The 12,947-nt window shown below is 41.6% G+C and overlaps 1 protein-coding gene across 1 annotated transcript in view; it reads right to left on the bottom strand.

Moving 5' to 3' along the window:
* AP3D1 (adaptor related protein complex 3 subunit delta 1) overlaps positions 1-12,947 on the bottom strand; it is a 3,080,434-nt gene that overhangs the window by 2,380,556 nt on the left and 686,931 nt on the right. Inside the window, exon 11 of the mRNA XM_044055492.1 lies at positions 5,864-5,880. Coding sequence (XP_043911427.1) covers positions 5,864-5,880 — 17 coding nt within the window. The remainder of the gene's footprint in view (positions 1-5,863; positions 5,881-12,947) is intronic.

Raw genomic sequence — 12,947 nt, 5'->3', positions numbered from 1 at the left:
GTCAGATATAGATCTAGTCTCTGAGTTATTGGAAATTGTCCTTACATCTAATTTTTTCATTTTCGACAAGGAGATTTATTTGCAAAAACAGGGTGTGGCCATGGGCTCACCCTGTGGAGCTAGTGTGGCGAATCTCTTTGTCGCTTTTTGGGAAAAGCACTTTGTTTTCAATAATCCTGAAATGATGAAATTTATCACCTTTTACACCAGATTCTTGGATGATATTTTCATCCTTTTTAAAGGTGATAATGAGAGTGCTGATGTTTTTGTCAATACCATCAATAAAACCACAACATTCCTGAAGTTTACTTCGAAATTTTCTATAAAGGAGATAGACTACCTTGATGTCCAATTGGTTAAGGGGCCTGACGTATTAACATCTTCCATCTACAGAAAGCCGACCTTTTGCAACTCTTTGTTGCACTTTTCAAGTTCACACCCATATAGGCAGAAAAGGGCCATTATAAAGGGTCAGCTAGTTCGAGCTGTAAGAATGTGCAGTACTCTAACTGGCTTTCTCAATGAATGTTCCCTTTTGAAGGACATGTTTTGTCAATGTGGTTATCCTTCTAAATTGTTTGATGAGTTGTCTAATGAGGTTTACTTGAAAAGGACTGAGGGTCACTTCAAGCCCCTTTTAGACCAGTCCACTTCTTTGAATATTGTCATTCAGGATGTCCCAACCCCGCCAGCTGACACTTCTTCAAATGAAGTACAAAACTTGGATGGTACATATGTTGAAAAACAGTTCAACCTTAGCTTTATTATTACGTTTAATGTGAATGCCATGGCTATTATGTCCATCATTAAAAAGAACTGGCATTTTATTTCTGGTTCAACTGACCTTGCTGAAAAACTGGGTTCGTCTCCTTTGATAGTATTTAAAAGGGACAGTAACCTTAAAGAATTGGTACAAAGAAAAGGAAATGAATTTTCATTTTCTAGGCAAAAAGGGACATTTAAGTGTGGTTCTTGTAATTACTGTAAGTATATAAGACCTGGGAATTCCTTTAACATTGGTAATAGGAAATTCCACATTAACCACAAGATTAATTGTCAAACTAGCTCCGTTGTATATGCTGCATTCTGTGTTTGCTGTCCAGCCTTCTATATTGGGAAGACGGACCGCAAACTCAGGGAGCGTATTTACCAGCATATATACGCTATAAAGAAAAATAAAGGTGACAACGCTTTAGCTAAGCATGTTGACAAAAACCAGGGACACTCATTTGCCTTTATGGGCATTGACCATTTGCAAGGGAACATTAGGGGTGGACCACTGTCATTGATGTTAGAGTCCCGTGAGCTTGAATGGCAATTATCTTTGAATGCCTTCAAGGCCCCGGGACTCAATGAAAACTGTAACATCAATGCAGTTTTAAAATTGCGTAGTTATTTTAGATAGTTTTTTGTTTACTTTGATTAATATCTTAATTTTTTAGTATTATTTTATTTTATTAATATTTTTAAACTTCATTATTGAGGTATTTAAAGTTTTCCAAGAGTGATTTAAACAACTGATTTTATTGTCATGTTTTACCCTTGTGGGGTAAATTGTTGTACTATAATATGAGTTAATAGACTAATTTCTTATTTAGTGACGTAAATTACATTTCCGGTTGTGTGTGTATTTAAACTCATTGAGTTTTTTATGATTTATCTGAAGAAGCTGCATTGCTTTTTTGTGTGGCGAAAACGCTTTTTCTTAAAAAAATAAAACTGCGTTAATATTTAAGAACACAGTCTGCTGGCGTTCTCTTTTGGGACTTCCTGTTGAGATTTTTATTTGTCTTTTACTTATATATATATATATATATATATATACACACACAAACATACACACACACACACACACACACATATAGATATATATACATATACACACATGCATAGAAGAAGGGACAGCAACTGACGCAGGACCCGAGACTTTGTTAATCAGGCCGACTGAGGGCTACTGCAAGCAGATAACCCAAATGTAATGACTGCAACAGTGAAACAGAAAGAACATCAAGACATGATGTGCACAGAAAGGCATGTACACGAGAAAGGAATCACTTTTGCGCAGCATATCCCTTATGTTACTGGAGCTGAGCCATCATTGTAAGTCACATGATACAACACTTTACCACTACCCCCCCCCCCCAAAGAATCACTACTTCATTGCATTTGAAAAAAGTTTAGATAGCTGTCACTCATTTTTTCCATGTCAGTTCTCTGGTACTCCAAACTGAATCATTGGTGAAATCAAACATGCAGCTTCCAAACTAAACATTAAGTTTAGAACCAGCACTTGCTTACAAACCCTCCAATGTGGGATAAAAAGTACAGTTTTGTACCTACCATAAATGTAGATGTCCGAACTGGATAGCATCTGCAGTCATAACAGCTTCAGTGTTTCTTGCCCCAGATGCCAGAAGCCTCCTGAAGGCTAAAATTTTGGATAGATGCCAATGTTTCCAAAAGGATAGAGGTAACCACAAAATAAGCATGTATGTACATATATACAAACAAATACACCATAAGAGACTCCCCATCAGCTAGCTATTAATGCTATCCAGTTCGACATCTACATTTATGGTAGGTACAAAACTGTACTATGTCCTTCAAGGTAGATTATGGTGAGTTTAGGATCCTTTGCAGTATGCAGCAGTGAACCCCCCTCTTGCAGTACAGCAGTGGCAAACCCTGCTCGGATCTGGAATATAGAGGCAAATTATAATGCTTGGCAAATGTATGAATGAGGTCTTATGTTCTGTGGAATTGTTTTTCCATGGAAGGAGTAACAGAATCGTATGCAATTTCCTATCCATTTGGAGATTGTCTGTTTGGAAATAAAGGTAGGTAGGTGGATTGCCTGGTTTAAAGACACTCTGGATACCACCTTAGGCATAAATGTTGGATTAGTCCTCATGGACACCTATCTTGGTGGAAGATTAGGAAGGTTGCACTGCCATTAAGGCCTGTAGTAGTGAAACCCTCCTTGTTGAGGAGGTGATTGCCAGAAGGAAAGCAGTTTTCCAGGACAGGTGTTGTAAGTCTGCTGTTGCTGCTGGCTCAAAGGGTGATAGTGTCAACTCCTCTGAGAAATTGTCTGAGCAGAGGGTGTGAAAAAACAGGAGGATCAAAGCTGTATTCTGCTGAAATAGCTGATGCATGTATCTTGATGGAGGAGTAGGACAGGCCTGAATGGAGAAGTTCGCCAGATACTCCAGGATGTTACTTCTTGTTGAAGGTCTGCGTGCTTCAAGAATAATGTCTTTAACTCTTTGGGAAAGTTCTTGATTAGCTGCTGCTATGTGATGTTCCATGCAGTCAGTTGTAATGTTTTCAGGTTTTGGATGTGGTGCTGTAGTTGTTCTGAGTTAGCATCATCAAAGGCAGGGGTTGGTCACATATATTGTTCGAGACAGCCAAGCTCCTTAGTAGTACCAGTGTTGTCTTGGCCAGTTATCAGGATTATCCTTGGATGTTCTTCTTTGATTTTTAGAAGTTACTTTTGTTGTGTGTATAAAGGGGAGAGGTGGGAATGCATAAGCTGTTAGGCCTTTCCAGCTGAAGGACACTTTCCATGCTAGTGGGTGAAATGTCCTTGTGCAGAATTTTTGAGTTGGTGATTGTGAGGAGATGCAAATAGATCTATCTGAGGCATTTTGTAATGGTCCATTCGTGAGCATCTGATGTGGTCCTGCTTAAAAATGTCCGCTAGAGTATTTTCTTTTGAGTGCCAGGGTCCACAGTTCCAAAGTCATTCTGCATAGAGGTGAATGATGAGAGTGCCCCTGTTTGTTGATGTACCACATGACTGTGGTGTTGTCTGTTTGAGAAATGGTCTGAACTCTTGATAGCCAGTTTTTACAGCCAGCATTTTTTTTTAGGTTGATGTGCAGGTGAAGATCCTGAGTCCACAATCCGCTTGACATCTGTGAAAGGGAAGGCCTGGGTTGGAGCGGCATGCCTGGGCCCACCATAGGAACTCCTGTTTTAAACATGGAATTAGTGGGATTTCTGTTTCGAGGCTGTGCCTGTGTTGGGACCATAATTTTCTGTAGTTAGGAATGCCATTTGTCTCACTGTGTCCAATTCCGCTCCCAAGAATGTCCTTGTTTGGGATGGTATCAGCCTTGACTTTTGTAGATTGACTGTGTATCCCAGTGCTTGTAGCAAGTAAATGACCCTTTGCAAATCTGTTGTCAACTTGCTTTTGTTGTTTGTAGCAGGCAGTAAAGGCAATGCTGAGAATTGATAGTGCTCTGATCCTGCAAGAAATCTGAGGTATCTTCTGCAGATTGCAGGTATGCCTCCTTGAGATCTAGACCCAGCATGGGAAGAAGTTGCTGTAGGGGGTCATTTTGAATTTTGGGACAATGATGTATGTAATTCAAGGTGGACAGGTCGAGAATTGGTCTCCAACTTTTTCCTTTCTTGGAACTAGGAACAGTCTGGGCACTTTTTCCACAGCTCTCATGTTTGCTAACTCCATTATCTGTTGTAAAGCTTCTGTTTTTGATTTGGAGGTAGATTTGGCATTCCTCTTTGACTGGTATAGTGTGGAAGTGGAATCGGTAGCCTTGATGTATAATTTGCAGAATCCACTTGTCTTTGTTATATGGTGCCAGTTCTTTGCAAATAAAGTTAACCTTCCGCCTAGTGGGGCTGCTATTTGTTCCTGGGTAGGGCGTTTTTAGGAGTAGTCACTGTGGCTGTGTTGGAAGTAGTGTCTGTTGTTACCTTGCCACTCTGTAGGCACTTCCTCTGGTTTGGTTTCTGCCTCTGGAACTATTCCTGCCCCTTTGAACTTTGTGGAGTCAGGAAAGGACCAATTCTTGGCAGGCCAGTTCCTGCTAAACCTTGGGGGTTGAACCTGCAGGAAATCTTTAACAGTTTGAACTGATTTTGCCTTTTCTTCCATTTTCTTCATAACCTGCTGGGCAGGTGCACCAAACAAACTTGTCTTATCCATAGGAGCATCTAACAATTTAGCTTTAACATGATCTGGTAGAGCTTGCCCCTTTAGCCATGCATGCCTTCTTATCACTGTGCCAGTCATGGCTGATCTAAATGAAGCCTCCAGTGCATCATAGCCACATTTTAAGGAATGGTTACTAACCTGTTGTATATTATTTACCATTTCTAATACATATTTCTTATCAAGAGCTTCATCAGTGGTTAATTTTTAGTTAACTGATCAAGCATAAACTCTTGGTATTGTATCATGTGAAACTGGCAGTTTAAAGCTCTAGCTGAGAGAGTAGCTGAAGTGTATACTTTTACCCCATCTGTCTAATGCCCTTGCTTCCCTTTCAGAAGGAGTAGGGTGCGCAACTGCCTTGGGACCCTGGGATATAGTTTCTGGGTCTGCAAGGGGCCTTGTAAAGGTGGTGATGAGTGTCAGGCACCCTGTAAAATCTGTCTGGTTTGGCAGGGCTGGGGTTATGAGTCTGGAGCAGAGCAGACATCATTAAAAGCGCCATCTACCACAGAAAGAACAGGAGGTATAGCTAAGGGCCTGTGTTGTGGAAGGTGTAGAAAGGTTCTAAGTCGAATCTGAGAATCTTGTTGCTGCCATTGAACTGCTCTCGATGGCATGCAAGGTTTCCCAAAGGAGAATTCTTCTAATGGATTCTTCAGCATCAGAATCCTCAAAATTGGAGAAAGGGGCCTCTGGCTGGTCAGTAATGTCTGATTCATCTGCAGAATCCTCAGAGGACACTGGCTCAGGGGCTCTGCCCTAGGGTCTTATCTGGGGGGGAGAGAGGTCTGTCGGGGGAGATTGAGATCCTCTAATTAAAGAACTCAAATCTTCTGTGAAGGTTAGGAGTTGGGAAATAGGATAGGCCCGAGTTGGGGGTGGTTTAACAGGCACTGATTTGGTAGTCCTGGCTGCTTTGACATGGCTGCTGGAGGCCTAGCAGCACCGTAGAGACATCCAGGGAATGGTGTCTGATAAGTTAGTGGGTAAAGTTTCAGAGGCCGATTCAAGAATTGTAGCAGGGGCCTCAAGTGTAGAGATAGATTCGCTGTACCTAGATCAGTTTTCTTGGCAGAAAGTGTAGTCATAATGTGGCTGCTACGCCGGGCTGGGCCTAAACAAGGCAGACAGTAAGAATGGAAATCTTTATGAGGTATTTGTTTCCACAGGTTAAACAATTATTAACTTTTTCTGACATCGGCTGAGGCAAGAAAGAGTCAAGACAGGACAACCCAGCTGTTATGACTGCAGATGCATCCATGAAGGACATCATAAAAATGCTTCTGTCACCTCCTAGTAAACAAATTCAACTGGTGATCCACTCCCTTCAGCTCAACAATTGCCTCCAAGGCCCATGCCAGTCTTTCAGCTCGATTGCCTCCAAGGCCATGCCAGTGCCCAACAAGGAATAGCAAACCTTCCTTTCAGAAAAGGACGACTTCCTCAGGGATGGTCAACACCTACCATCTGAGCAGACTCTTAAGATGATTCAGGTCTATCGTAAGTAACAAAGACTGAAGTTCTGCAGTTGTTGCTACGGCAATCACAGTGATTTCTTTAAATGGATACAGGCCACTCTTACCACAGATCCTTCTCCCAAAAGTGTGGGATAACTGAATTAAACATGCATGCCAACACCAGCTTACCCTAACCCCATGTAGAAAATGGGAAAAGTACAGCTGTGTACACGTACCGTAAATGTACCGTAAATGTACATGTTCGAGTGCATTCATTGTCGCTGTATACATAATGTACAGCTGTGTACACGTACCATAAATGTACATGTTCGAGTGCATTCACTGTCGCTGTATACATAAAGTACAGCTGTGTACACGTACCGTAAATGTAGATGTTCGAGTGCATTCACTGTCGCAGTATACATCAAGTACAGCTGTGTACAAGTACCATAAATGTAGATGTGCGAGTGCATTCACTGTCGCAGTATACATAAAGTACAGTTGTGTACACGTACCGTAAATGTACATGTTCGAGTGCATTCACTGTCGCTGTATACATAAAGTACAGTTGTGTACACTTACCATAAATGTAGATGTTCGAGTGCATTCACTATCGCTGTACACATAAAGTACAGTTGTGTACACTTACCATAAATGTAGATGTTCGAGTGCATTCACTGTTGCAGTCATCACATTTCGGTAATCTGCTGGCAGGTTGCCCTCAGTCAGCCTGAATTCCAAAGTCTTGGGTCCTGCGTTGGTTGCTGTCTTCTCTTCCATGACGTCAGGTCATCAGGGGTATAAAACATGCAGCTGACGCCATTTTCTTTAGTTTGTCTTGCCCCCGATGTCAGGTGCCCCCAAAAAGGTAGCAATATTCTAAACATTTATAAATATGTACACATGCATCAATATAAACTTTACCTTCATCTACAAGCAAATACACCACATAGGTTGCAGAAGATAGAGAAGGAAAAATAGACTGTAGAATGACAGGGGGATGGCGGGAGGGTAACCTGGACTGCAACAGTGAATACACTTGAACATCTATATTTATGGTAAGTGTACACAACTGTACTATGTTCTTCGTGTTTCACTGTTGCAGTCATTACATTTGGGTAGAATCCCAAAGCTATGGTTGGGAGTCTGGAGCTAAACAGCATTAGGTGAGGCTATAAGGCCCTGCAGCACTGCAGTGGCAACGCCTGCCCTGGACTTAGAGAGGCAAATGGTAATGCGTTGTAAAGGTGTGAACAGAACTCCAAGTAGCAGCCTCTAGAATGTCCTTGGTTGGTACTCCTCTGAGAAAGGCTGCTGAAGTAGTTGGAGTGAGACCTAATGCCCTTGGGCACAGGTTTGCCATGGTGTAAGTAGCAGATACGGATGGAATGGCTTATCCACTTTGAAACTGTCTGCTTTGAAATAGCCTTTCCTTCTGATCCTGCAGCAAATGACACTAGTAATTGCTCGTTTTTTCTTAGAGCTTTAGTCCTGCTCAAGTAGAATCTTAGCTGTCTGTGTACATCCAAGGAACGCAGAATTCTCTCCCCTTTGTTCGGCGGACTTGGATAAAATGTTGGCAGATAAATTGCTTGGTTAAGAGCCACACTGGAAACGACCTTAGGCATAAAAGTAGTATTTGTCCTCAGAGACACCCTGTCTGGGTAAAATATGATAAAAGGCTCTACAGCCATATGGGCCTGTAGCTCTGAAACTCTTCTTGCTGAGGTAATTGCTAGTAGCAGAGCTGTCTTCCATGATAAAAACTTTATATCAGCGATAGCAGCTGGTTCAAATGGAGGCAGGGTGAGCTTTTCCAACACATAATTGAGGTCCAATGCAGGCAATGATGATCTTCTAGGAGGCCTTAAATGTTTGGCTCCTCTAAGATACTGCTTCAGTAAAGGATGAGAAAAGATTGGTGGCTCTGTATTGTAATCAGTCGAACTGGCAGAGGCATGGATTTTGATTGATGAGAAAGATAGGCCTTTGTCCAGCATTTCAGTTAAGTATTGTAATATCTGAGGAATATGCAGTCCTGCTGTATCAGTTCCTTGTGCTCGATTCCAAGCACAGAATCTCTTCCATTTGTCAGCATAAGATTTTCTAGTACTAGGCCTTCTGGCTTCCAAAATGACATCCATCACAGCTTTACTGAGAGGTGTCGTCTGTATGATTACAGGATTAGCCATGCTGCCAGGTTCAGAGTCTGTAGTTGATTGTGCAGGATATGATTGTTTTGCTGGGACAATAATTGTGTTTTTTGAGGCAAGGTGCAAGCTGGGTAGTGAGACAAGTTCCTTAGGATTGGGTACCAGTATTGGCGGGTCCATTCCAGGGCAATTAATATCATCGTTGGCTTAGGTTTTGCAGCTTTCGTCGGTTTGATGTAGAAATGTTGAGGTCTGAATACATCCTCAAAAGCCAGTGCCTGCTCAGCGGCTCCGGACCCATCCGAGGAAGATACATCCGTCGGTCCAATACCTTGAGCATCTTGCGGCATGCCGGACTCCACATGGGTGTCAGTAGAGGCCTGTGACTCGAAGGTAGCGGGTATCAGGGGCTGCGAAAGTGCCTCACTGAGTGCCGGCAAACCGGCGGCTGGCTTAGGAGAAGCTTTGTCGTCGGTTTTGGATCTTGACTGCCTTTCTCTGTCCTTTTCTTTGTGTTTTTTACGTACTCCGGTAGTCGGATTGCTATCCGACGACATTTCTGGGTAGTTAAATCTGTTTACAAAATACTTAGATGCAAAAATATACAGACACTTAATAGTGCGTTGGTTAAATCTAGCACAAAACCGACAGCCAGTCATGTTGTGATCAGGGCCTAGGTAAGGAATACAGTGTAAATGGAAATCCTTATGAGGTATTTGCTTCCCACAAGTAATTCAATTATTAACTTTTTCTGACATCGGTAAAAAGCAAGAAAAAAGTTTCCCCAACGGGGTACTTAGCTTTAGTGAAGACTTCGATTCTGAAACTCAAACTCGAATATTTCAGTAGTCGGCCGACCGGCACTTGCGAAATGCTTCTGCTTCGGGCACCACATGGGAAGAAAGACAAAAGAAAATGTCGTCGGCTGCATGTTTTATACCCCTGATGACCTGACGTCATGGAAGAGAAGACAGCAACCGACACAGGACCCAAGACTTTGGAATTCAGGCTGACTGAGGGCAACTTCCAGCAGATTACCCAAATGTAATGACTGCAACAGTGAAACACGAAGAACATCAAGGTTTGATGACTGTCACTTGTGACCCTAAGCAGACATCAGTTACATCTCCCTGATCCACAAATATATCAAAGCTCAGCTATGTCGTACATCTACCTGCTGTGAATCTGTGCTGAGAAGGATCTGTACCACACCGACTACCAAGGTAATATCCAATATCACTCTGTTCGCAGGAAAAGACACACACAGTATCCACCTTGTAAGTATGCCCTGATCACACATGGACTGCAATACTACTGTCTAGGTGTCATCACAATTTCAGGCCCTTTTGTATTTCTATTTCTGTCTTGCCTTCAGAAGCACTACAGTGTTCTATAACCTGCTTTTCTACAAGACATCCAGTCCTTGTGAAACGCAATCCGTTCTGATCATCAGATTTTGCCATTCCTCTTCCACCCAAAATCTCTCAATGAATCCACATATTTACTAAGATAAATGCATACTGTGCATTACTGTGCCCTCCATGGTCCACTTCACAGGAAAATAAAGGTGCTATGCACTAGGTGTGACACATTACAATAATGACAGCTGACAAAAATACAGAAAAGCAGTCATTATGTTGCTGTTGGCTAATAAGAGAATCTAAATCTCTGTTAAGCATCAATATAAATCATACATTTTATTTTATTTTTATTTATTTATTTTTTTTAATTTTATTTTACATTTGTTGACCGGGCTAGTCCAACTGGATATATGTCCATTTTCAGCCGAGGCCCGGGGAGAAAAGCTCCACATGCAAACATTAGTAAGAACAGGTACAAATTAAGCATATATAATAAAATACATCATAACACATTAGATATTAACTACAAAAACAGAAGACGAGAAATAAAAAGTATGTTTTGTTAAGAGTTTCTTAAAGCAGAAAAGTTGAGAGTACCTAGATACTCAAGGAAAGCTAGTCAGTTAAAGCAGAAACGTTGAGAGTACCTCGTTACTCAAGGAAAGCTAGTCAGTTAAAGCAGAAAGGTTGAGAGTACCTCGATACTCAAGGAAAGCTAGTCAGTTAAAGCAGAAACGTTGAGAGTACCTCGTTACTCAAGGAAAGCTAGTCAGTTAAAGCAGAAAGGTTGAGAGTACCTCGTTACTCAAGGAAAGCTAGTCAGTTAAAGCAGAAACGTTGAGAGTACCTCGATACTCAAGGAAAGCTAGTCAGTTAAAGCAGAAACGTTGAGAGTACCTCGATACTCAAGGAAAGCTGGTCAGTTAAAGCAGAAACGTTGAGAGTACCTAGATACTCAAGGAAAGCTAGTCAGGGTTGCTACAGGGGCAGAGCCAGTGGGTTTTGAGGTGAGTTTTGAGTTGGGATTTAAAGCAGGGAAGAGAGGAGATTGCTGTGAGATTGCGAGGAACAGTGTTCCAAGTTTTTCCTACTGTGATGGAGAACAAGGATTTGCCGGCTGTGTTACTGGGTTTACTAGAGGATACAAGTAGTCTGTCGGAGGAATGAAGGCTTTTAAGATTACAGTAAGGAGTGATAAGAGAAGTGAGTATGGGAGTGTTTGTGGGTTTGTAAAGGATTTTGTGGGCTAAGGAGAGCTGGTGAAATAGAATTAGGTTTTGTAGTTCGAGCCATCGTAGTTGCCTTAAGTTTTGCCAGTGATGGGTTGTAAAAGTACAGTCAGTGGCAAATCTGGCAATATTGTCGTAAGCAACAGACAATTTATTGAGGTTAATTTTGGACAAAGAAGTATAGATAGGGGAGGCATACAGGAGGGTGGAAATCAGATGGGAATGAGCAATGGAAGCTCTGGCAAGTGGAGTAAGGAATGGTTTAATTCTATATAGAGAGCCTAGTTTTCTGTTAACTAATTTTATAGTATCGTTGATGTGTGTGTCAAAGGTCAGACTGTTGTCTATCTCAACTCTGAGGAGTTTGGTAGTTGGATCGGGTGATATGTTGGTACCATTATTTGATATGACACAGAAGTTCAGTGGAGAGGATTTTCGGGTTGGTGAAAAAAGTAATAAATTGTTTTTTGGGGGGTTCAAAATTAAGCATCATTTGAGGAACCACATCTCTACGGTTTTGAAAGTCTTTTGGGTGAGAGAGTGCAGTTCAGAGGGGGATAAGGCAGAACAAATTAAAGTAGAATCATCTGCATATTGTATACAGGTGGCAGGAGAAATACGAGTATGAAGATTAATGAAAATTGAAAACAGGAGAGGGCTAAGAATTGAGCCTTAGGGGACTTCTACAGTAATGGGGAGGTGGTTGGATAAGTTATTATGCCAATGCACAGCCTGTTGGCTGTTGTGCAGATAACAGTGGAACCACTTAATTGAACTTGTGTCTAGTGCAAATGATTTAAGTAAGTGTAACAAGCTTTCGTGATTGACCATATCAAAGGCTTTGGATAGATCAATAAATAGAGCAGAGCTGAGGGTATTATTGTTCCTATTTTTATTGATGTAGTCTGTGAAGGAGAGGAGGGCAGAGGTGGTGCTATGGTAGGGTCTAAAACCATGTTGACAATTAGCTAGCAGATTGTTAGTTAACAGGTGATTCAGAAGTTGCTTCAGAACACATTTTTCCTTTATTTTAGCAAGCGGAGAGAGCAAGGCTATGGGTCGGTAGTTAGAGAGTTCAGTTGACTTTCCACCTTTATGAAGGGGAATAATATGAGATATTTTCCAGAGTGAAGGAATGTAGCCTTCTTCAATGGTTCTGTTAATCAGGATGGTGATGGGATAGGTTAATGCATAAGCAGCAACTTTTAGATACAGTGCAGGTAGAAGGTCAGCTGATGGAAGGGATGGCTTAAGTTTGTGTAGAAGAGAACAAATGAGTAAAGAGGGTACAGGTTGTAGTTGAAATGTGGGAATAGAAGTGTTAGAGGAGGTGGAAAGACAAGAGATATCGGGAGAGGTGATTAGAGAGAGACTGGACAGTTTCAGTAAAGAAGGTATTGAAGTCATTAGCAGTCTGTTTGGGGTTATCTTGGGAGGTGCCTGATGGGCTTGGAGTGTCCGAGTGGCCAGGCTTTAAGAGACTATTGATTCCTGCCCAGAACGTTTGTGGGTTATGTAGTTAAGCTTGTTGCAGATGGCAGTAGTAGTTCTTTTTATCAAGAAGTACTGCTTTTTTTGTAATGTTTCTTATTTGTCTAAAGTTGAGTTGGTCAGTGGGATCTTTACTGCGGTATTTGGACCAGAGTTTATTTTTCAGAATAATCTTTTGCCTTGTGTCTTTTGTTAGCCAAGGGGTGGCTTTTGAGCAACGTCTGATGGATCTTGTGGGAGCATGAGAGTCAAGAAAAGACAAGAATTTAGAGTTAAAATAATTCACG

The sequence above is a fragment of the Protopterus annectens genome, chromosome 13.part0 (assembly GCF_019279795.1).
Source record: "Protopterus annectens isolate FY-2018-M chromosome 13.part0, PAN1.0, whole genome shotgun sequence".
Lineage (NCBI taxonomy): Eukaryota > Metazoa > Chordata > Ceratodontiformes > Protopteridae > Protopterus > Protopterus annectens.
The sequence above is the reverse complement of the archived record's forward strand: the minus strand, read 5'-3'. Positions and strand labels throughout refer to the sequence as shown.